Here is a 26,857-nt window from a genome sequence, read left to right on the forward strand (position 1 = left end):
AGGAGCACTGAAGGAGAAGGTGTGTCCAAACTTTGTTTTTAAACTCTGATTGGTCCTATATATATATATATATATATATATATATATATATATATATATATATATATATATATATATAGTTTGATAAATAAAAGCATAAAGGCACTTCCCTAATCTCCCCATGAAAGATACACACATATTGCAAAGGCATGTACCACCACAGAGAGCAGGAAAGGTTGCATGTTATTCTTTTTTATTTTTTGAGAAATTATGCTGTCACGTGGGACAACCCTGAGCTGTCCATGTTTTTAATAGCATGCAATTTTGATACTATGTGGTCTTTCCAGTTCTACCTCATCCCGCACCATTGAGTAGTTTGCACTTTTGAACAAATGGTAAGACGATCTCGAGAGCGGGAGGAGCGCTCAAGCTCCAGTTCACCAATGAGGCGCGCGCGTCGCAAACTACCCGCCACTTTGAGCGCGCTCGAGCGGAATCACGGCACCAACCGCGCGCTAAGCGAGAGAGAGAGAGCGTGTGTGCGCGCGCGCTAGTGTGTACAAACATGCGCTCCTTTCGCCCGTGCTCCCCGGAGTGAGCCGAGCGGCGCGTGCAAGGAACGCGACGGAGACAAATCGAGACAAATGCGCGTCTCGTCTCGTTCGCTTGTAGCCTGATTGTCCTCCTCCTCCTCCTCTTCCTCCTGACGGCGTCTCGAGAGAAACAACACCAGCCATGGAAAAGCGCGAGCAGCAAGTAAAGAAGGGGACATCGCGGAAATTCAAGGCCACCAAACACAAGGAGAAAAAGCGAGCCGTCGGAAAACCGTTCCGCAAGAAGTCATTTAAATCAGTCGGGACTTTCGTGGCGAGGATTTTTAAAAGTTTAGGCGCCTGGACTCACGGCAGACACGCCGCCGAGCCGCTGGACGCCGAGGACGATGACGGTGGATTCCGGGTCGCCGCGCCGTGCACCACTTCGGCCAGTGTGAGGAAAGAGGAGGAGCGGGAGCGCTCGGGGAGAACTTCCACTCTCCAGACGCGCAGTTCACTCAGAGAGCGGCTTTCGTTGTCTTACGGCGAAAAGACTCCCGGCGTCCTGGGGCTGAAGAACCACGGGAACACCTGCTTCATGAACGCCGTGGTGCAATGCCTGAGCAACACCGACCTGCTCGCTGAGTATCTCGGCTTGGCGCAGTATAAGATGGACATTGGTGAGAACATGATGAATCACGCGAAGAAAGTGAGGAGTGAAGACGCGCAGCTCGCTCCGGGGGAGGTGACAGAGCAGCTGGCGGCGCTCGTGAGGGCGCTCTGGACGCTGGAGTACACTCCACAACTCTCAGTGGAGTTTAAGGTCACACAACACCTCATCCATTCATTCTCACCACACACACACACACACACACACACACACACACAAACGCACAAGTTTGTGGACACCTGAGCGTTTCACATTGAGTCTCAGTTTGCTCTAATAATTCCTTCCACTGTTCTGTTGGTCCACTAGATTTTTGATTGTGCTTGTGGACATTTGTGTTCATCAGCCTCGAGGCTCTTAGTAAAGTCAGGTACTGATGTAGGGTGATGAGGCATGGGCTTCAGTCAGCGCTCCAAATTTATCCCAAAGGTCTTCAGTACGGCTGAGATCAGAGCTTTGTAGCAGCCCATTTAAGATCTTCTGCTCCAAACCAAATCTTCATGGAACTTTTGCGTTTTTAAAGTCGAGTGAACACAACATTTTGTTACACTGCATCTAAAGACATCCTATATAATTGTGTGCCTCCAGTTTTGTGGTACCAGTTTGAAGATGGACCACATATGACAGGACAGGTCAGGTGTCCCCATACTTTTGTTCATATAGTGTGTGTATGTGTGTATATATCGTATATGTGTCACTGGTAGAGGCCACATGCTATAGTAACTGTTGAAACTAAGCAAACAGGAAGTTGTTTGTATTAAAAATAAATAAATAAATAAATTATTGGCTGCGCTGGAAACAGCATACTGAATAACTGGTCTACTGCATACTGCTGAAGAACCTAGTGAAGAACATACTGCTATACACTGGTTATTACATGCATACTACCCCATTTTGCGGTCCACAGTATGCCTCTCTTTTCACGTCATCACCAACTCCTCTTACGTGTTTTTTTATCTTCAGAATTGCGTTATACGGCGCATTTTATGTGAGAAATATTCTGAGTAAGTGTGACCAGGAAATTTGACCACTTTTGATGTTTAACACCGTAAAAAGAAAAAAAAAAGATGATGCAATGGAGCGACAGAGAAAGTCAGTTTCGAGCCAGTCAAGAAATGCTTCAGCTTTGATGTTGTAACAGGACAGTAATTGGGCAATTAGCATAAATTAGCCATTTTCTTTTTTTAATAGTGCGTTCGGCTGTACAAGTCATGTCGAGCCGAAGAACCTGGAGTGAGCTATTAATAGTGAAAACATCCCTCCAATAAATAAATGACTGAATTCATACAGAAAAGTGTACAAATTGCAGGGCAGCACTGAACAAAAAAGAAAAATGTCCATGCATTATCATGCATATTGCTCCTGCTGATGAATGTGGTCGCTGGTTCAATCTGCATGTCTGTGTGGGTTTCCTCTGTATGTTTTATTTCCTCTCAGCTCCCAAAAGCAGGGATGTTTTGGCGGATTGATTCTACTAAATTGCCCCCGGTGTCAACGTGTGTGTCAACTTGTACACATAGTGTTCTGCTATAGGCTGGTGTCCCATTCTTTTTATCACCAACATTGTCTTCCTCTTTTCTTGATAGTACACCAGTGTATTGTGTGACCTTCGCTATATATTTTCTGGGTATGTTTTGCATCCTGGAAATATCGATGCTGTTCACAGTGCCAGAAAGATCGAGGTAGTGCTTTGCAAATTGTGTTAAGGCAGGCGTTAGGATGCCACGTCCTGCCTCTTATAGTAAACAGTAAGAGTAAACTAAAAGTGTCAGGGATGTAGGACCTCACAAAGTTAAAATGGGACTAGGGCTTTTAGGTCACAAGCCAGAGTTTGAAGTAATGTTGTTGTGTGTTTTTACCTGGTGAAGTAATGAACAGCAGTAAACAAGCATTGACCAAACTTTCAGGCTTTATCAATCTTAATGCCATGGTCTTGACATCTAGTGATTAAGAGTAATTTTACTCAGACTGTACTGTGATACGATGCTTAGTGAGTACTGTACTCCAATTTTTCTTCCATCTACTAAACAGAAGCTGGTTTCTACGCCACTTGAAAAAAACGCCTCACCACTGAGAGATACCTGCCACACCTTTTGAATATTTAGTATAGTGTTAAATAAGCATTTTGTCTAATAAGGAAAAGGTGTGCGTCAGAACAGAGATGAGCTTTAAATCATTTCGCAAATCGCAGACAACGCATTCGAGAAATCAATTCCGATTATGAACGTTTTCTACTTTATGTTTATTGCCTCAAAAATAACATCCACACATTGCCTACTGCTTTTTAAGAACAAAAAAACCACCCAAAACACTGCAGGGCTGAAGTAATCGAATTGCCTGTCTGCTAAAATGGGAAAAAGCATGTAGAATGGGGATTAGACACCATATCAGAGTACCAGGTTATATTTCACAACACACACCACCTTTGTAAGCATCTTTTATAGACGTATTAATGTGATCTGCCCAGAAAACATTTTCATTTATATTAAGACCATGCTGCTTTGTCATCAAGGTCATCAAGGGTGTCTACATGCACTGAGCTGGCATTACTCATACCTGTGTAGCGTCTCACCACAAACTCTACACAAATTCCTGTGTATTTTTTTTGTTGTTGTTGTCGTTGTTAACAAAAAAATAGGTCGTATTTAATAGTGCCCGACCAGCAGAGTTTGTTGCTGATGTGATTAATATGCGCATAGAGACTGTCATAAGACAGGAAATTGGTAATGCAGCTTTCTTTAAACAATCAAACCTGTTTAACTTCGATTAAACACACCTGTACAGTGTCTGGGTTTCAGTCGACGGTCCAGCTCAGCTCACACACGTTCAGGGATCTATGCAGGCCACTTGAGTTTTTCCGCTCCAGCTTTGCCGAACCGTGCCTTCCTGGAGTGCACAGGAGTATTGTCAATGTAGAACAGGTTTGGGTCTGTCAGTTCCAGTGAAGAGAAATCGTAATGCTAAACAATACAAATACAAAAACAAAGATTGAACAATTGTGTGCAACTTTGTAGTTACAGTCTGGGTGTGACGGTCAGGTATAGGTTCCACATAGCGTACATCAATTCTTTGTGGTTATACGAAGTCGGGTTACATGAGATAGCTGACGTTAAATCCGAACACTAATATAACATATTATAGCTGTTAGTAATGTTCATTTGACAAGCAATTAACTTTCATTTATTCATTTCTAGCTTCAGTGTGACTGTTCTGTCCTCTGCATGTTGCCTTCAAATTTGGGAGAGTGAAGTGGATGGGAAGAGAGCCATCCTTCTGCCTTTTGAATAGGACAGATTTTATTTTGGGAGCACGCAAATGCTGCCTATTTTGGTAAACGTGTCCTAAATTTATGAAGTCAAGTTTCCATGATAACGAAATGTTTCTTTTACATAGTAAATCATTAATAGGAAACTGTTGATAAGTTTGTAGGAAAACTTTAATACATTCTTGTTCAAATAAAATGATCATCTGTTAGCTTAGTTCAGGTCTTGTTTCCTTCTCAGACTGTCTAAGTTGTATTTTTCAAATGTAAATTTGATATCAGCTCATATATCAAGTTGTCTTTACTGAGTTTAAGGTTTTTTGTTTGTCTGTTTCTTTTTACACTTCATGCTGTGTATTACCGGTCAGAGCCACGGATCTGCTGTGGTTCATCGTCACATGAAGAGCATTGTGTTAAATGTACTGGCCTGCTGGGCTGCAGTTAATGCACATCATTCAAATAGAGGGAGAATAATTATAAGGTATAAAGGGCTTGGTGTTATTTCTTTTAAATAATGTACACAGCAGGTAATTGTAATTTGTATTTTTAATCACTTCATATATTTTTTTATAAAGATGCATATTTTAAATCCAAGGCTGTACAGTGTGATATTACTGCCACACAGTCTCACACACAGGGTGAAATTCATCCTGTGGGAAAAACAACTAGGGTCACTGTGGTATGTATGTAGAAAGAACTTGGTGTGTGAATGTGTGTGTGTGTGTGTGTGTGTGTGTGTGTGTGTGTGTGTGTGTGTGTGTGTGTGTGTGTGTGTTTGTAGTCTCAATCCAAGTAATAGCATGTTGGATTTACACTAATTATGGGTTGACGACTCACAGTGAACTCTGAATCACAAATTATCTTTTACTTGTGACTCAAACACAACAGCAAGATACTTTACTTCTACAAAACACTATTTATATACTCTAAAAACCATCACTAATATTATTATTGGTGACGAGATCATTGTAGAAAACACGTGTCATGGTGTAGAACTAAATCAGGTTTGATTTCCTCCCTCCTGTCCACCAGGGGCAGTGAAAATGTATACACTTGCATGCCCTGTTTTGAGAATGATCACAGTTTTAAACAAAGTCTCATTGTGATACATGATGCATAGTAGTTGCAATAAATACTGCCGTTGTCATAGTGCCATCTATCCCTTTCTCTTTCTCGCCTTGTACACAAATCTCTACACCATATGGAGTTTTCCTCTCAACAGCTTGCGACTACATTCGGAGCTACAGGTTTCCTGTGCTACAAAGCTCTGCAGTAGCATGTGGCTCTGTGTTGCTAGCCTGGTTAAGTGATTTTTTTTTCCCTTTACTAAACCATGTGTTGTTCCTGCTCTTGTGTGATAAATGAACTGGATTTCTGCTAATACACAGCTACGAGGCTGGAGTCTGTTTCCACTCCAAACAACAGACCCCTCATTCTTTTCACTTTGGGTCAGATTTCCCCCATTTTGTGGTTTCTCTTTATACTCAGACATCAGCATTGTGCTCACTTCCTTGGCATTGACCATCTGAAGGATGCGGAGTCAGAACCCCAAACCGACACAGCATAGCAGGTTTAGATCCTTATTCACATTAAAATCACAACCACTGTCTTTTGATAATTGTACAAAAATCAGTCAAGGAATCAGTTTTTCAATTCGGCACAAGCGTGGGTAGGTGAAGTCATAGATTCGGAGAGCGCGATCGCTTTAATTTTAGGCTCACATCCTTCAACAGGGAGTTCCTTATAGCCCAATGACTAATCATCCTCCTCTCTCCTCCTCAATTCTGTCTATAGCTGCATGGTGGAGATGCGCTCAGCAACATCTGAAATGGGACTAGGTCAGAGCTTGATCATATGCAGCTGTATCCGCCTTTTAAAATGTCAGAAGCCCAAGTAGGATTGGATGGTGGACGACAATAGCGCCAAACTCACCAAAGTGAATGCTGTAGTGTAAGCAGTTGGGCAGACAGTTCATGCATTACAGCTGATTTGATAAATTATACAGAGGTCAGGCTCAGTTACATTTCTGCCATCGACTGCTCTTTTTGCATAACTGTTAGTCTGAGAAAGATGTGACTTTTGTCTGGTCTGGTTTATGAAGTAACACCTACTTGTGTAGGTCTGCTGAGCTTAATAAATGCCTTGGACAAGAACCAGAAGTGAGCTGTCTTTATTGCCCTGTAATTTAAACCACCCACTGTATAATAGACTACCAGCATACTGTAACTATCATTCATTCAACACATGCCATTATAACAGAGGAGAAGAGGCAGCAGTGGCTGAACAGAAGAAAGTGTGAAGTTAATCCGGTTGTGTGCTTTAGTTGATATCCGTTTCTCCATAGCACAGTTTCTATTTAATCGTTCTCATTATGCAATATGTGACATAACGAGAGCATTGTAAACTAGGCCTGGGGATAGGTGTGTGTGGGTGGTGGGGGATTTAAGTTGGGGGTTGAAGAGTGTAAACTGCTGATTCAAAAGATTACTGAAAAGCTGTGTAAGCAACTAAATAATATCATTATATCGTGGTTTTTTTTTTTTTTTTTTTTAGAACTCTACTTGACTTATTTGTTTTTTATTCCTTTAGGGGACAGGCAGCTTGTCTACGTTGTGTTCTTTCTTGCTGTGATGTTATCTTAAGTTATAAAATGAACTGTATTTATCAAAGCTGTGGTTTGGGATGTAGCACAGTGAAAGCTTGTCTGTTATTATAATCTAATACTGCATTCACTGCTTCTTAAGCTGCCGTTCGAATTGCATTTCAGGATTTTGTTGTTTTTGACCTATAGCACTCTTGAACAGCACTCATGCTAGGGGCTTGACACTAATAGATGACTAGTTGCTCTCGGTGTTTCAAATTTAACCAATGAGCAACAATTTAATGGCATATATTTGATACTCTTCTTGACAATTATGGTCTCTTTTGTGTATTTTTATTATTATCGGTGTATGCGAAAATGAATGACGAAAGCTCGACTCGATCCTTGAATGGACCGGCCTAATGCTTTCATTTCAAGACTCCCGCAGGCAGTTTTTCGGTTTTGAATCTTCGAAATGCACCAAATATTTTAGTCATGCTGACACGGTGAAAACAAACTCGTTTACCTGCGGTGTCAAAATGACAAATAGCCCGTTCACTTTGCAGGATAATCCACAAATTGTACGCGCTTACAATGACAAAGTTGACAGGGCGATCCTGGCATCTTTGATAGAGATGAGAAAATCCGAATAACTGGCAGTACAAACACCTCCATCAGCTGCAGAATATACTTGCTCGGTGGAAGAAAACACCATTTACAGAGATAAAAGATGGAGGACGTCTTGTGAAAGAGGTGCGAAAAAAACAGCAAAAAGAGAAGCAAATTTATACATCTATGAGCACGCCACAAATCAGGCACATCTGGTATGATTATTAAAAACAGCTTTTTAGATTTTTCTATGGAAAATTGCAAACCCTTTCATTTGAAGAGCACTTCTGATGTGGCAGACAATCTACAGGGCTTTACAGGAGGACGGCCTGTTCATCGTCTTATTAGATATAAGATTAAGCAGAAATTTCATTTCATTTAGAAAATAGGAGTGGTGATTCACAGCGCAAAAATTCGGGTTCTCATTGTGTTCTGTGGGGGTGTGGGGTCAATGAGGTCACATGGTGTGTAGTATATGTAGCTTTCATGGGTTTGTTTATTGCCTTAGATTCTGAGTCAAATGAAAAATTCAAACCAAAATGTAACTGTAAAGAAGGGATATCAGGTGTACACTGGCCCTAGTACTGATATTTAGTATAAACCCTTCACTAAAAAAAAATACCCTGAGCAGAATGAAGAATGAATGGGAATGAAGAATGAATGGGAATGGAGTGAAGAGAGAGGCCTGGGGTTGACTGTCGAAAGTGACTTTAAATGTGAAAATATAGTTCACCTCACTTCCTTACTCTATATAGTATTGTCTCTGTTTCACCTCTGTGGGACTGGAATTGTTACGGCTAAATTCCTAGCATACTTGTAGACAGATAAGAGCGTTCGGAGGTTACTCGTGAGCAGAAACTCAAACAAAGTCCTCGTTTGATGGACAGGTGACCTGTGAAAACCTGAGGGTGAGGCTGCCCATTTCCTAGGGCTTACATCTTGTTTGTGTAATTTCCTGTTTGTCTGAATCGTTCTACCTCCACTTTGCTCACCTTTTGTCTTTTGTTTGCGGTTAAAAAAATATATTTACACTGTATGGACAAAAGGTTTGTGAAAACCTGACAATAAGATTTTTTCTGAACATCCTATTCCCCATTTGCTGTTATAATAACCTCCACTCTTCTGGGAAGATGTTCTACTGGATTTTGGAATGTGTTTGTGTAGATTTGTTCTCATTTAGCCTTAAGACCATTACGTCATGTGCTGATGTAGGGTGAGGAAGCCTTGGGGGAAGTCAGTGTTCCAATTCTTCCTAAAGGTGTTCAGTAGAGTTCGGCGGATAATTGAGCACAAATCTCCGCAACCACACTCCAAAATCTAGTGGATCATTGTGGAGGAGTGAAGATTGTTATATAGTGGAGTGAATATAGTATAGTATAGTGTTATATAGTATAGTGAATAGTGGAGATTGTTATAACAGCAAAAAATGTGGGGACTAAATGTGAAATTGAGGAGGGGGGGGAGAGTATGGGTTGTGAAGAGGTTTAGAAACTTTAGGTCATGAAATTGTAATTCTGTTTATAAGGTTCTGTTCTTACAGCCCCATTTTAGATGAAAGCGTGCCCTGCTCATGCCCTTTGAAGCCCATAAGAGCAATGTTTATACTTCAGTCAGGTCTGATGTTATACAGCTCACTTAAAATCCATGGAATAATGGGTCAAGTGGATCATGTGCAAAAAAAAAAAATAAAAAAAAAAAAAAAATGGAAAATTGCAAGGTTATCAGTTTAATCCGGTGTAGCTTTTGGACAGCATGACTTTTTCCCCGAAAAAATCTAAGCACATTGTTATTATAATCATACAGAACAATGCCGAATTACTGCTCAATTGGATTAACACATTAAATCACCCTTCGTGAAAACCTCCCATCGATTAAACGTATGCAAGAAAGATTTCTAAAAAATTTAACTACTTAATGCTGCCATTTATCAGATTAAGTCTATTAGATGAAGCACTGGCTGACTCACTTCACCCTTGGGAGAGTACAATTTCATCCTGTCAGCTGTGTAATATGATCCCCTCGAGAGCAAAGAGCAGCTTTTATGATAATAGCCCCTTCATAAGTTAGACTTGTCGCATTCCCAGTCCCAGCCCCATTGTTCTCTTTCTTAACAAGACTATTTTAAGCAGTGACCTATTGGGGATTTATTAAAACATTCATAAAATAATCTCTTTCACCCTCTCAACTTCCAGGTAAAGAGATCTTATTTTAGCCCGGCGAAGTATTTCATTAGGAGCCTGGTTTCCCGTTCGGCACTGCGATTTATTTTTTGCCGCTAGTGTGAACACAGTGTTTTTGGGATTCGGCTTGCGTGAAAATCCTGAAGAACAAATCTCAAAGGTGTTAAATTGTCTTTGCCGTGGCATTTGCAAGGCTGCTGATTTACCCTGTGCTCGGAGTCAGCTCAGCAGGCTGTGCGAACGCTTCTGTGAGAAACAGAGTAGCGTGAGGGGGAGGAGAACGTTTACCGGACTTCAGATGAAGAAAGAGTTCTTCCCCGACAGAGCTGCAAATGTCAGACCTTCAGCATGTAGCCCACTCCCAGAATGTTTGAGGCAATATTTCAAGCAGCAACACTACACTATTTAAACATTCTTTATTGTTGTTTTGTTTTTTTTTCCCTTTTAATAAACTTTTGTATTGCTCTTGAAAATCTGGCCCATATCTTTTGCAAGTTCTACTGAGAAATCTTGACTACACATGAGTCATCACAACAAATTTTTTATCTGCTTTCCCAGCTCTCAGCCTGTTTCCCTATTCGATATTAATAATCACGTTTTTGAGTGTTCATTCGTTTTCATTAGCTTGTTCGACAAAGCGAAACGTCTTCTTTTTAATTACACTTTTGTAATGTTGTGCAACCTGAGAATAAATGTAAACATGTTGATTAATGAGGAACCTCAAGCTCTATCAGCTGCTCATGTGTGTGTGCTCTCGGTGCTCTCCTGAAAGAAATGAGCTGTACAGACTAGTGAGGTCATTAGGAATATACCTTCTTCATAGTTTATTATCATTGACAGTTGAGGGGAAGATTTATTAATGGCATCAGTTAGCTGATACATGTGTTTAGTCTTTTTTAATATTATTACCAGTTTATTAATATATGAATTACCTGTTAGAACAACAGGAATTATTGGAATTATTATTATAATTATTGTTAGTAGTTATAGCTCAGAATAAAACTAAGTCAAAATATTTATCTACTATATTATCTTTTACAGTATTCAGATTTAGTATATAATATTATATACAGAGGTTCCCCAGTTTACGATGGATCAACTTACGATTTTCCAATCTTACGATGATGATAGCGATATGGCAAAATTCCAAAATTATTTTTATTTTTACGCGGCAGGCAAATGTAGCAGTGTATATGCTCCACCCCCCATTCGTGAACTGCCGCTCGACCACATGCCCGCTGGCACATAAATATATGTACCTTATATACAGTACAGTACTGTAAATGTATATAGTATAATACTGTAAATTGCTCTGTTTTGCTAAATTAAGTATTGGAATTTGTGAAATGATTAACAATTTACTGTATACTACCCCATACTTATCACCATTTTTTAAGACTCCTGGGCAAGCTAGGCCATGTCTCGACTATTTTTCAAGTTACGATGGACTCATCAAAACGCATCTCATCGTAACTCAGGGACTGTTACTTATTTGTGCATGTGCTGCGTGTTGAACAGCAGCAGAGATGCTTACTGAATTCATGTATAGTGATGGAACCCTGACAAGATTTCGCTTATTAAGTTAAGCCCCAATTCATGTTTGCGAGTTAAGACATTCATGGCTTTATCTGCTTGACAGGCGTTGACAATGGAAGCTGAAACGAGGCAAAGAAAGACTTTTTTTGCTTCTTCGCTCTAAAGTCACGCAGCGGGCTCAATGTTTCTTAAAAGATATTTTTACATCGCCGAAATTGATCAACAATTTAGTTGAACATATCAGCAATAGTTGTATCGCCAATACTATCACCATTCGTCTCAAACCTAATGTTGAGCAGAGCACTGAAAATTTAATTTTCTGTTTTTAAATTGTATACTAGCATATTAGTATACTTGTGTTTTAATCAGTGGAATTGTACATAGTGTGCACGCTGTAGTGTGCCGTTTTGTACCCACACATTATTAAGATATAGTACATGGTTTTATTTGCTACTGCCATTTAATTATATATTCACTGGAATAACTGTGGGCATCAGTACATTATGAATCAAATGAATCAATTTGTAGAGACACCATAAAACGTATTACACGATGTGCGATTTTACTTGTACGAAGTATGCAAATCTCTGAAGATCCTGTTAGCGGATAAAGTTTGCTGTACATTACCAACATATGAGGTTGAATTCGAAAAGATTTCAAAAAGACAAAAAAATAAAGATTTCAGCTTTTATTTTCAACTTGAACATAAAAAAACATTGTACCTTCTGTAGCAGACTCTTCCATTTTTAGTTAAGCAAATGTATTTGTAAGAACAAATAAGTCTTGAGGTAAATAAAAGTAAACTAGAATTTACATTTCTGAAGAAAATGTAAGTGGTTTATGCCTGTGCAAAATTCCCCACAGCTCTTTGTTGTCAGTTAGAAGTGCACATGTGACGTCATATTATCCAGCAATCAACTCTCCCCACTGTGTTGAGCGTCTTGGTTTTAGCTCGTTTCTCCCTTCAGTCTCGTCTTCAGCAGGTTGAAATTCCCCCTTAACTGGGTTACGGTTTGGTGATTGACTTGGCCAGTCTACAAACTTCTACTTTTTCCCCTGATGAAATCCTTTGTTGAGTTGGCAGTGTGTTTTCGATCAATGGCTTGTTGAATGATGAAGTTCTATCTGATCCCTTTGGATGCATTTCTCTGTAAATAAACAGAATCTTTCTGTTTTTGTACTTCTGAATTTATTCTGCTGCTACTATTAACCAGTTACATCAAAAAAGGTTGGTAATGATGTTCCAGAAAAAGCCATAGAAGTCATGACACTAGCCCTACAATGTTTCACAGATGAGCTTGTATGTTTTCGATCATGACCTTCGGCCTTTCCTTCACTTTGGTAGAGGTTAATCTTGGTTCCACCACTTTTGTTGCTTATTTCTTTTTTTGTAAACATCAGTCTGGCTTCTGACTCTTACCGCTGATGAAAGCTTTGAATGTTGGAGTATGGCCTTTATATATCTGCTCTCGACGTTTCTGCGCTCTATGATGTCACTGACTGTTGTTTTTGGGTTTTTCTCCACAGCTCATCAGCTGTTTTTGTTTTCCTTGGCCGACCCGTTCTTGTCTTGCTTCTCAGTGCGCCCGTGGTTTCTTTCTTTATTAGGACATCCCAAATTGTCTTTTTTGGCTGTTCCTTATTGGTGTTTGTGAAATGCTTCTGATTGAGTTTCCCTCTTTTCTCAGCTTGGAAATGGCTTGCTTTTCTCCTATAGACAGCTGTCCGATCTTCATGCTGGATAATCCTTTTTAACAACAAACGCAATGTTCACAGGTGAAACTGACGGCTCAAACAACGGCGCTATTTACTGTTTAAACAATCCTTCTTACAGGGCATACCTGGCGAACAAGAAACACCCGTCAGTCACACGCTGAGTGGTCTGATAGAAAATGTGCCATGTTTAATGTATAATATATCTGCATATACATACCAGGAAACAAAAGATGGAATGCTAAACTCTCTTTTCATATCCTATCTGTATATTCTTCATACATCTCAAACCAAAATGATAAAACAAACAAATGAATAGACTTTGTTGTTCCAATAGTTTTGCAAGAGGCTGTAAGTAAACTTTGGAGAGTCTGGGCTCAAATGGCCAAGATATATAGACATCTATACATTTATTATCAAGAACTAACCAAAATAGTTGTTCAAAAGTTATTTGTACTGGAAAGTCAGGCATCAACATAGCAGAGGATTTCATATACTAGGCCCCAGTTTTGCATTAGAAAGCATTTTGAAGCTATATTTAATATGACAAAGCACTAGAATGACCTCCTCGATACTTATAGGACATCCTCTTGACGATATATATATGTGATTTTAGTGGTTGGGACAGTGTATGTGAGGGATACACAAACGCCTGCTTGCAGCAGATGACTCTTATAATCTGCTCTGTTTCCCTGAGGCGAATCAGCAGGTCCTGTCGTATCTTAATTATTAGCAGCATTCACCTTGAACAAAGTTTACAGAAGAGCTGCTTCGAAGATTTAAGACAGAGTGGCACATCTTGTGGTGTACATCCCTTTTTTTTTTTTGTATCGCAAAGACCGCCTTTATCTCTTTTTGATAATGTCAGCGGAAGCGTTGACAGACGCTTCTCTGCGTGTCTGATATTTAGGATTATTAAATTATCTTAGTTTGTAGTTCTTGGTAATCTGACATTTGCTTCCAGCTGTATGTTAAGGTTTACAAGCATCATTTCTTCTCATGTCCCTCAGCATTAAAATGGGTACACAATTTTACATTTTTATCTGCGCCTAGCTTGCTATAGCATGATAGATTCCAATAAGAAATGTTTAAATGCTGAAAAATTAACATCTTTCATTCGAATATTTGAATAAAGTTTTCGGAATCGCTTATTTAGCGCGGTACAAACCCGAAACGGTCATGACATGCTAATATTCTCATATATTACTTATTTGAGTCTTTCTATAAATATGCAAATACAGGGTAGATATGCAAAGCTAATGTATGGCATGTTGATTGGTTATGCTAAATTGTCTCTAGGTATAAACCAGTGTGTGAATGTGTGTGCATGATTTTCTGCAATGGGCTGGAGCTCAGCTTTGACCAGGATATAAGATGAATGAATGAACGAATGAATGAATGAATGAATGAATGAATGAGTAGATTTGCTCACAATATCGTGATATTACCACTCGGCCTGCTATTCATTGTAAGGTGACGCTAGACAGGCAGCATTTTGTCCAGTTTTCAATTTGATTGACTTTGAATGCATTGTGTGCATTTTTTTTGTATCATTTCCTTGAATTTTATTAAGGAAATCATTTCCCAAAAGTGCAGCAGTAATAACAGCAATAGAAAATGTGGAATGCAAACAAGTAATGTTGGGCCAGCTGTAATTACAACACAGTGAGCAAGTGGACAGTGTCACTACTGCAGAAACATTTCGCTTTGCAACTGCATACCACACTTACATTTTTTAAAGATTCCTCAAAAATAACCATAGTGTATACAAAAGATCAGTTTCATAGCATTGAAAGTTACATCAGTTATTTAAAAATGTGTCTAAACACCAAGCACTGACACATAGCTCACATAGCTTCTCGTGTCCTTTGTACACTTTTCTGGCTATAAGATTCAGAATCTTGAAGGCCACAGTCTGATTGCCTTTTTATATCTCCATAGCTGGGTTACATTCTTTTCCAAGTGTTTTATCATATTGAGGGAGGTGATAGCTCAGTGGAGAAGGCTTTGGGCTAATAGTTGGAAGGTCAGAAGTTTAAGGCCCAGTATTGCTAAGCTGCCACCCTAGTGGCCCCTAAACAAGCCCCTTAACCCTCGTTGCTCGAGGGGTGCTGAAGCTTTCGACATTACTGGGATATGGAAAGAAAGAATTTCACTGGACTGTAAAGTACATGTGACAAGTATAAAGCACCTTCCTTCCTTTCTTTCTTTCTTTCTTTCTTTCTTTCTTTCTTTCTTTCTTTCTTTCTTTCTTTCTTTCTTCATTTTTCCATCTATTAATTCCGATTCTTTCCCCATTAATGAAATTGATCCATTTTTCACATAAAGACTCTTTAGCAAAAACGATAACAATATGATAATAGACATAGCCTTAATTATGGTTCCTGTTTTTTTCTAGGAATAAGAATTTCCATCAAACTATATTTAAAATAAATTTTACTGTTATGAAGTGATTTGTATTTACTTTAAACATGCTTGGATTTATTGGATACATAATTGTGAAGAATAATCAGAGATGCTGTTATATGTCTGTGATTGCTCACTTCCTATGCTAACAAAGTCATGCTCAGCAGCGAGTAAACATCACTCAGCAATGCAGCAGAATGCAATTTACATCCACCAGCTGGTCTTTTTTGCATCCCAGTTCATAACAAGCTGTCATTTTCTGTATCAGATCATTGGCTGCTATTTTCGTACACCGCGGCTGTTTGACGAACTAAATGGACAGCACACGAACAGGATACACAGAAAAAAATAGAAAAACATGATTTATTCATGAAGCTGGAGTTTGCTGACAGCCGAATTCAATTAGAAAATTGTTTGTTACTTTGCAGTATGAATTTGATTAGATTATAAACACATTCTTATATCTGCTGATGGAGGGAAGTGAAAGACCTTTCAGATGTCGCCTGAATCAGACGCATGTTGTCTTTTAATTCCAGATGATCGTGTCCAAGTACGGCTCTCAGTTCCGTGGGAATTCCCAACACGATGCGCTGGAGTTCCTGTTGTGGCTGCTTGACCGCATCCACGAAGACGTCAACTCATCATTATCATCCTCATGTGGAAACAACAGGACCAAAACCAATGGAAAGGTCAGTGTGTGTTCGTAATGATGTTTAATTAGACTCATTTAGTCTGTACCTAACACTGTTAACAAGCAAGGCTGAAGAAAAGTGCCTCAGGATGGATACCACAAATATGACTTTACCTGAGTGTAATAATTGACTCTGTACACAAGATTTATTCCAAGATCCTCTGGGGTGACTTTTCCTCTCAGGTTTATTCTCATACAAAAGCAGCTCTTTCCAGACCACAGATTGATTACGCAAGGATACGACATGACATGTTCTAGGAAATGATGTGTTAAATAAAACCTGGTTGTTTTCAAGTAGCAACACAGGAGTGAAGCAAACTGAAATATCAGACTAGCCAGCAAGCACTGCCCATGTGGGTGGGCTAATATTAGCTTTATCTCCAGTTTAATTTCTAACTTACCTGTGTGAAAACATCTATTTAATTCCATTCAATTGTGTCTGTGTAGGAATTATAATAGTAGACATTGTCACAAAGCAGCCTTACAGCAATAAATAGATTCTGAATATGTTTCTCTAATGAGCCAGCTAGAGGTGACGGTGACAAAAAAAAAAAAAAAACTTGACTCAAAATGGGAAACCCATCCTCATTTGGGTGTCATCAGATTATAAATAATTTTCTTCTATAACTGTTATATATGGTACAGAAGTGCACACATCCTTCACCCAAGTAGAAGTACAGATACTCATGTTTTAAAATACTCTGGTAAATGTTGAAGTGCTGACTACACTTTTTCACTCAAGGTAAAGAGGTTTGGGCTCTGACATGCACTTAAGTAAAAAGTTTCCATTTCTACCTGTTTTAGTGTCACATATTAATATTAATTTTAGCATCATATTAATATTAACAATCAATATTAACATATTCATATCAATAATAACAACATTCATGTTAATTAATATTAATATTCACATTAACACATCATATGAATATTAAGTTTTCAATGCAAAGGAATTAAAAATTGTGTTATATGTTGAATGTATTACGGCTGAACATCCACCACATAGAACAAAAGCAGAGCAAAGATGATGATGATCAGGTGATCAGGAGTGTCTCTGTTCTCAGTCACGTTTACATCGCTGACTCCCTTTGTTTTATCCACGTCAGCCCCATACTTCTTGTTGCCTTCTGAGTTACTTGTTGTTAGCTTTGTAGGCTAGCCTAACGTCTGTGGTGCCAAGAAATGATACACCAGCCGTGCAATGACAAGAAATAGGTTGATGGGCTGAAAACACAACGCAATGTCACCAGTTAGATTCAAACTAAAGTAACGAGCCGACTCGAAAATGTCAAAAGTAGAAAGTACAGATATTTGTGTAAAAAATGTAATGAGTGAAAGAAAAAAGTTGTCTGAAAAATAAATAGTGAAGTAAAGTACCGATACCAGAGAAATCTACTTGAGTACAGTAACGAAGTATTTGTACTTCGTTACTTCCAAACTCTGCAAAAGTGCAGTTGTGTAACTGGGAAATGTTTTTGTTTCATCGTAGCAAACCTTCATATACAGTAAATTCACAGAATTTACTATCCATGCATTTATGCCACAGTTATTCATTACAAGTTTATTCAAACAAAATAAGAGGAACTTGCCAATTAGACAGACTTTAGACAGGATTTGAATAGTGATTTTACTGTAAAGTTCTTTGATACAGTGTAGACTGACCATTGCAGAAATGACAGAAATTCTTGACAGTGCAGTTTTAAAAAGCCGGCATGGAATTGCATGCATTTGATTTGGCCTCAGACTATTTTGGGATTTATTCTGTTTTGAAAGTAAGGTTTTTTGGAGATACTTAATCTAAACAGCCTACATATACATTAAAGCAAAATGAAATTCTGTTCTTCCCAAATTCCAGTTTGTTAGAAGTTATGGGCCCTACTCAGTTATGGGCCCTACTCAGTCCAACAGTGGCAGCAAGAACTCTTAACCATCTGATCAGTAACCCAACGCCTTAACTTTTGAGCCACCACAGTCAAGGTATTCACATATCCTAACCTGTCAGGATGCTGGGTCAAGTGCAAATAGGGTTTAGTATCTTGCCAGCTTGAACCCCCAATCTTTTGATCAGCAAACCAGAACCGTAACCAATTAATCACCACTGATTTTAAGTACGCGGCTGATTTTGTCTTTGTTTATTTGTTGACTTGTTATTTAAAAGCTCTCTAGGCATAAGAGAGCTGATGAATCTGAAGTCTGAGACCTGGGTGAACATTTCTCGTTCTCTGTTTGTCCTATGCCTCTGGGCTATGCCTTTGGTTATAGCTCAGCTTTCCCCTGCTTTGAATAGTAATTAGACAGTGCTGTCAACTATTGACACAATTTTTTTTTGAGAGAGAAATGACTACTTTAGTATTAAAATAATGTTATTTTACAAGTATCTTTTAATTCATCAGAGTCTTGGTGTTAACAAAATGTCAATAAGATAAAAGGGTGTTGATTCTTTTTCTACCAGCTTAGGCAGGAGAGAAGTGTGCAAGTATGCAAATCACAGCTCTACATGTCGATGTTTCTATATTAACAGCCTAGTTGTGAAAATTCTTAAAAACTTAAAAAAAATTGAATTTGGTTATGATATTTTGTGCTTTTTACAAATTTGTGAACATTTTCGTTTGCCTACAAATTTATTTATTTTTTGATTGTTGATTGTTTGCAACTGCTATAGCATACCTGGTAAACGTGTCTCATGCACTTGGTTATAGTGTACAGCATTATTCTTTAATTAATATGAGTCAAGTATTGGAAGATTGCTAGTGCTATAAGAGGTAGAAAACGCTATGTTATTGTGTCAGGCCATGCCACTTTCCTACAAAGCATTATGTTGTACCATACTTTATTGATTATGCAATATATAAATACTGTTACCTTGAAATTAAAACAAAACAAATTCCAATAATATAATTATCAACCCCTAAAATAAGTGTAATATGTGCTTTGCTTTAAATTAAGAGCTTTTTAACTCTGCATTTTCATAAGGAAATGTAAAAAATTCTAGTTCAATATTATCTCCTTAACATCTCCAAATTTTTATATGCCACAAAAATACATGTCATATTTTAAGTTTCAGAAATTGGGTATTTATATAACAAATGCAAATATACAGCAACTGTTATTTAAGCCTACAGTATATATACTTTCATTTGATCCAGATTGCAGCATGTAATAAAGTCAAAGTAAATACGTACAATTTTTATACTTAAAAAAAGTTGTTGGCTTGAAGGACAAAGCCTGTAAAGGTGATGCTGAGTGAATGGGTCTTGTGATCCTTTCATCCATTTCCATATATTCAGCAGGAGGAAATATCATGTCTCTAGAGTCACAGAAGACTGCAAAGGGCTTCACAGAAGCACACATGACCATCTGATTGTACAAATAGCGTGAGAAATCCAAGACAAGAGCAGAGCAAATACAGTACAATGCAATACAATACATTGTTAGAGCATTATGGGTAAGTACAAAGTAAACATTAGAGAGAATAGCAGAATCAGAAAAAGGGTAAGCACGATGGCATAATCGACTGGTCGACTGTGTACACAGAATATTAATAAAAAACTATCTATACGTGTACATATGTTGGATGTACACCATTTCCTAAACACATCAGCAAGTTTTGAACTTGTGTTCACAGTAAAGATCATCTTGGATCGCACATCAGGAAAAATGCTGTGCTTTTCTGAAAGGCAGGATGGGATTGGGTTTCGTTGCCCTTTACTGGAGAAGCAGAGGTCAGAGAACATGACTGTCATCATGATCACAATACTAAGAGAACCACTGCTCTCAGAGGCTTCCATCAATGTTGATTCACTTAGATAGCCGAATATAAGCTATTGATATTAAGTTCACATTTAAGCATTAGTTGCTTTAGCTTATGGTATTTCAACAGACTGGCTGGAACGAGGCCATTATACTAAGATGTTTACAGGTTTTTTCTTTGTTATCGCGATTTAATTTTATGATGTTAATGCAAACGTAGATCTAACCGGGACAAGAACAGATTCCAAATTCAAAATGTTGTGGTCAAGCAGATAAGTATGTTCTGTAATGTGGTTTGAATCTCTGATAATGTTTATTAAATTGTATGCTCAGTATCTTGTTAGTATTCTAGCATATTCATGTAGTGCACTTTAATAACACTCTGGTATTTACTAGCTAGATTTAAAATAAAAGGAAAAAGTTTGAGGACACCTGACCATGTTGAACATCCCATTTCGGATGTGTTGCCCTCTTCGCTGTTATAATAATCTCCACTCTTCTGGGGAAGTTGTTCAGTGGATTTTGTGCCTGTGAAGATTTTCCCATTTAGCCACAAGAGCATCAAGGTCAAGCGAGGAGACCTGACACTTTGACAGTGTTCCATATTAGAGCTGTTGCTGTCGATTATTTTAGTAATCAAGTATTCTACTGATTATTCCAACGATTAATCGAATAATCGGATAAGCAGTACTTTTCTTTATTAAAGCGCCATACTAAATATACAAGTGAAAATAAGATGGGTCTCTGAAATTTAACGAGTAATTTGTTTCCTTTTTAGAAAAAATGAGCATTTTTTTTCGCGGAATTCCGAGTTTATTTCTCGTAATGCTGCCTTTTTTTCCCTTGCAAATGTCACTTTATTGCTCGTAAACATCCAAAATTTTTAGTGCATCCACTGGTAAGCATGTTGTCGGCCTGATGTTTGAAACTGTTGGTGTATGAACGAGGCTCCTCTGCTTCATCTGTCTTGTTCTGTCTCCTCCAGAGCTGATTGTTAAACAGAGTTCTCTCAAGGATTTGGAGACTTTTAATACCTTGTTATTCTATTGATTCTACTGATTTCATTTTCAATGTGTAAGGCTTTCTGGCACTACAGAAGAGATCGATTGGCTAAAAAAAAAGTCGGAATTATGAGAAAATAAGTCGGAATTAGGCAAACTTACTTTATGTGGTGGAAACTGGCTTCCATATGAATCTTCTCCTCGCCCCTCTTCGTTTCCTCCCCGTTCCTTTATTTTTTCATTAGGCAGGGTCTTCTGTGTTACCTGTCCAGAGCGCTCCAGAGTTTAGCGGGTGGGGCGAGAGTATAATGGTCTGTGGAGAAACACAATTCTCCGTGTGCAGTTAACTGGACTAAAGAATTTTTTTGTATTCGAATTACTCTAGGAATCATTCCAGTCCTATTTCAAATCATCCTTAACGTGTTGTAAAAGCTCTGAGGAGGTAGCTTTAAGCAATTGGAAACAAGGTTGGAAAAAGGCTCAGCGATACAGCGGTGATGGTCAGGTGTCCAAATACTTTTTTGCCAAAATTGTAGGTGTTTGTGAACTGTGGAATGTTTGAGAATCCAGATCCAACATAAAAACACTACATTTTAATTGTAGCACAAAGCATATGTATAGTTGTCTTACAGTTGATAATAACACTCTTGTCCTCGATATACTATATGATACTAAATTCCCCTAGATGAGGAAATAAACAACATTTATTGTAGATTTACACTCACCGGCCACTTTATTAGGTACACCTGTCCAACTGCTCGTTAACGCAAATTTCTAATCAGCCAATCACATGGCAGCAACTCAATGCATTTAGGCATGTAGACATGGTCAAGACGATCTGCTGCAGTTCGAACCGAGCGTCAGAATGGGGAAGAAAGGTGATTTAAGTGACTTTGAACGTGGCATGGTTGTTGGTGCCAGACGGGCTGGTCTGAGTATTTCAGAAACTGCTGATCTACTGGGATTTTCACGCACAACCATCTCTAGGGTTCACAGAGAATGGTCCGAAAAAGAGAAAATATCCAGTGGGCGCAAATGCCTTGTTGAGCCAGAGGTCAGAGGAGAATGGCCAAACTGGTTCGAGCTGATAGAAAGGCAACAGTAACTCAAATAACCACTCGTTACAACCGAGGTATGCAGAAGAGCATCTCTGAACGCACAACACGTCGAACCTTGAGGCAGATGGGTTACAGCAGCAGAAGACCACACCGGGTGCCACTCCTGACAACTGAGGCTACAATTGTACAGGTTCACCAAAATTGGACAATAGACGATTGGAAAAACGTTGCCTGGTCTGATGAGTCTCGATTTCTGCTGCGACATTCGGATAATAGGGTCAGAATTTGGCGTCAACAACATGAAAGCATGGATCCATCCTGCCTTGTATTAACAGTTCAGGCTGGTGGTGGTGGTGTAATGGTGTGGGGGATATTTTCTTGGCACACTTTCGGCCCATTAGTACTAATTGAGCATCGTGTCAACGCCACAGCCTACCTGAGTATTGTTGCTGGCCATGTCCATCCCTTTATGACCACAGTTCTGATGGCTACTTCCAGCAGGATAACGCGCCATGTCATAAAGCCCGAATCATCTCAGACTGGTTTTTGGAAATGACAATGAGTTCACTGTACTCACATGGCCTCCACAGTCACCAGATCTCAATCCAATAGAGCACCTTTGGAATGTGGTGGAACGGGAGAGTCGCATCATGGATGTGCAGCCGACAAATCTGCAGCAACTGCGTGATGCTATCATGTCAATATGGACCAAAATCTCTGAGGAACGTTTCCAGTACCTTGTTAAATCTATGCCACGAAGGATTAAGGCACTTCTGAAGGCAAAAGCGGGTCCAACCCGGTACTAGAAGGGTGTACCTAATAAAGTGGCCGGTGAGTGTATATATTTCAAAATCTTACAGAGTGCAGTTGTAAAGAAAGCACCTGTTGCCAATGAAATGGTTCAGAGGGACGTCTGCCCTCCAGTAGGTTTTGTTAACATGCAATAGCATCTGCTTTAAATGAATCTTAACACCAAGTTTCCATATAAGGAGTTATTTCCTCCTTTAGGACACAGAATAAATGATGAGGTAATGTCTTATTATTGTTAACATTAAGTCTACATTTCCCTAAGATTAGTTAATTCTCTTAGATAAATTAAAATAAATAATAGGTAATTATAATTTAAATTTGTCATTATAACTATAACTTTATTGAATTAATTGCGACAATTGTTGCTCCACTAATCCAGTGCGCTTGCCTTTATTACAGTACACATTCTGAATCTTGGCCTGGGGAATGAATAAGATCTCACCTACAAAGATTTAGGTATTTAATAGGAATTTGCTAATTATTTAATACAATGTTTGAAAAAAATATTTAGTTTACTTACTTTTTCTTTGACTCACATTCAGATTATATGGACAGTAGTATTTTCATATATTATATGCATACAGTACATACAGTATGTGTATACATATGAACATAACCAGGAGGAAATGTTTGTGCTGTAGAACCAGTTTGTGGACTTCTCAGTGATGCAATGGAAACTTTGTTCACCTCTCTTTGGAATCCTACCAATGCCATAGCAAGAATGCCCTTCCTTTCTCGGGTCAAACAGCTGTGTCAGCGTCACACGTCTCAGAGGATCCAGATTACAGTTCAGGAAGTCTTTGTTTGACAAAGCCAGTGACAATGAGAGCAGCCCTAGATTTTAGATAGTATTTTTTTTTTATCAGACACTGAAATTAAAGTGAGGATTCAGTGCACATTCAGGTCAATATGTAGTGCAGTCATTCAGAATGAAGTGAAGTCATTAATAAATATATAGCAACTCTATTCATTACATTTTAACAGTGTATTTTAGAGTAAACTCAAAACTGTAATAGGTTAAATTACTAGTATAGTTCCAGTTATTTTGAAGCCAGTATAGAAATAGTTCATATAAACTACAGGTTTACAGATATAACCATTGCTGGATAATTGTAACACATGCTTAGATAAAGGAGGACAAAAGTGTCAATGTGTAAATCAAAAATGATTATTAATATCCAAAGTATGTGTGAAATCTCAGGAAGCCTCAACATTGAATTATCCATTTACAGAGTAGAGAAGAACTTGGTGCAAAACCAGGAAGTACATTGAGAAAATACAGAGCACGGGAAACTAATGAGACTTGGGCTTAATGGGACACGAAAAGACTTTTGTGATGAGACAAACAGCAGGGAATAAAGAGACAAACTAGAACCTAAACATGAAATGACTGGACTTGTTAGGTAACAAAGGACATTACAGGGTGGATACAGGACTGGAACAGAAGCAAAAGCATATGGAAATGTAAACTAATGTAATCACAAAACAAAATGACATGAAAGAAGCGATTGTTCTTTTTGGAATTTATGAATGTGATCAGCTTATATAGGTATGATGATTTTTCTTTCGTTGATCTGTTTCATTTTTGACATAGGCTTGTGTCCTGATTTTATTATGGTTTATCAGTTCTGGCATAACGCTAGGCTAAAAGCTGATTAATCATCAACTCTGTATGACACTGTGAATGATTGACCTCTTCTTATTTTATTTGTGCTGGTTCCTACTTTGGTTTCTGCATACATTCCAGTGCATGAATCGCTTTGTCACAAAAAATACATCTATTCCTTTTGTAAATGTCACTTGTTAACGTAACAATGGCTCACTTTTGTTGCCAGTTATTTAGACAATTATGGCTGCATGTTGAGTTATTTTTAGAGGACAGAAAATCTGTACTGCTATACAAGCTGCACATTGACTTCTCTAAAATAAATCCAAATTTCATTTCTATATTATTGTACCTTGAGAATATTTACTGAAATGGTTGCTTAAATTTGAGGGGTGTACTCACTTTTGTGAGATACTGTACAAGGGCAAAGGGAAGACGATTCGATGTAACAAGCATTTGGAAATGCATAACGGCTCGTGTACAGAGTAAACATCACAGGACAGAGTACATTCACCAGAACTTCAGTGGGTTTTTTTTATCAGTGCAAGAACATGTGGGCTGATAGGGCACCACTTGGTACTGGAAGAATCCAACTTTCACAGCACTGTACCTTTTAATGAGGATTTGCTCACACAGGGAGGAGGACTACAAGCTCAGCTTTTGTCCTTCATGACTTCCTTTCTTTCTCTCTCTTCATTCACTGTTGTTTATGCTTCCTTGCCAGTGTAAAGATGTTTCCTTTGAACGCCAGATTGAAGCACATGGGGTGTGATTGAAAAAAAAAGAAAAAATGATGGGTGGTCTTGAGGCCCTTGTTTAATGTTTCACATAGTTGGAATTACTGCATCTACTGTATGTCGAGCAGAATCCTAGAGGCACGTGTGTGCTCACAGCATTTCTTTTAACTATATCGTGAACATTTTTGGCAAAATGTAATATAAAGTGTTAGTCAACAAGTGTGTCTGAGCTAAAAATGAAAGAACCTAAAAAAACAACAGAAATAGGTAGCGCATTACATTTTTGCGAGTATGATGCCCAAAAGGCCAAAGAAACCCCAACTGGACTGTCAAGCACCGGAAATATAAAGCCGCATGGCTGAACTTAAAATTAGCCCAGAGTGTACTAAAACTGCGATCCTGTTATGGGCCAATAATACTGCTGTTTTTCCTTTGATATACTGCTCTGTTGTTGCTCTGGTTTCTGATATCAGTCACTGGTTAGTATGAGGCCCCTAAAAGAAATTGTATTCACGAGTCGTTGCACGTCTCGACAAACAGAAGGGTGAGGAACACAGGCTTCACCCCTGCTCTGGTTTTTCTGATTGTTTTAAACATGCACTGGGCCATTTAACAGGCAATAGACTTCAGAAAAAAGGGGACTTCCTCTATCTGTGTTTTATAAGAGGACTCTATCAAGATCTCATATTATATCGTTTGCACACGTTTTTAATGGAGGTCAACAAGTTCGCCCCTTGTTAACATGCAAGTTCACCTCTTTTTTTTTGGCATTCGCTTTGGTTTGTTTACAAGGCATTACTTTGGAAACAGAGCTGGTGTGAAGCCATCTCTAGAAGGAATGAAAGCAGGCTTTTGTGAGGAGGCCAGAGAAAGAGGAGCTTGTTTCACACATTTGAGCTTTGAAAAAGAGAGAAAGAGAGGTGAGAAAGTACACTGGCATGCAGAGAAGCTTCGAGAGATAGAGAAAGCAATTCCATGTACAAAATTGAGAGAGGCAGGCTCCAAAAATAGTTTACGCAGTATAGACATACTGTCCTTTTCTCCTAGTTTTCTCTAAGGCTGCTCCAATGATATTGCAATATCTCGAGAGGAATAACTGGTGGGCTTTATTTTTGCGTAATGCAACGTAAAAATTGGAATCGCTTGTAATCTGATGGTGGATAAACTGGCATGTGTTTTTATGTCTTAGATATGAAGTGTGGAGTCAGCACTAAAAGACAGAAAGAAATGAATGCGTGAAAGAACTAAGCTCAGCTGTGCATGAGAGGAAATAGGCAAGAACTCTGTAAAAAAAAAAAGAACCTGAACCAATCGTTACTGATTACTTGAGGAAACTGGAGCATAGTGCACTTGTCTGTGGCAAGAGTTCAACCCAGGCATAATAAAGGAAAACCCTATCCAACTACTTGCAGCAGTAATTCAAAATTTGAATCAGTTCAGGATATATATGGGTTTGCATTTTTTAATCATCTATTTATTTATTTGAAAAATCTGTGTGTTGTGTAGCATGGTGACATATTGTGCCTCCTAGATTTCCTCTTCCTCTTCATTGATTTATTCATTTGAACCACCCAAAGTACAAAGTCTCACTTATAACGAATCCGATCCACCCTCAAATGCACCTTACAGAGTTGTGAAGAAGAAGGAAACTCTCAAGCATGATATCTCGTGTCAACATTTGTGTCTCCGGGTTAATACGCGCTCTCGGTGTTCTCCTATAGCATACTATAGCTAGAAC

General features: G+C 38.6%; 1 protein-coding gene across 1 annotated transcript in view; it reads left to right on the forward strand.

Annotated features, from left to right (window-relative positions):
- Positions 1-213: 213 nt before the first annotated feature.
- The window catches only part of usp43b (ubiquitin specific peptidase 43b), a 97,082-nt gene continuing 70,438 nt past the window's right edge, over positions 214-26,857 (forward strand). The window contains exons 1-2 of the mRNA XM_046866114.1: positions 214-1,335; positions 16,003-16,155. Of these exons, the coding sequence (XP_046722070.1) occupies positions 715-1,335; positions 16,003-16,155 (774 nt within the window). The 5' untranslated portion in view covers positions 214-714. The remainder of the gene's footprint in view (positions 1,336-16,002; positions 16,156-26,857) is intronic.

The sequence above is a fragment of the Silurus meridionalis genome, chromosome 14, assembly GCF_014805685.1.
Source record: "Silurus meridionalis isolate SWU-2019-XX chromosome 14, ASM1480568v1, whole genome shotgun sequence".
Classification (NCBI taxonomy): domain Eukaryota; kingdom Metazoa; phylum Chordata; class Actinopteri; order Siluriformes; family Siluridae; genus Silurus; species Silurus meridionalis.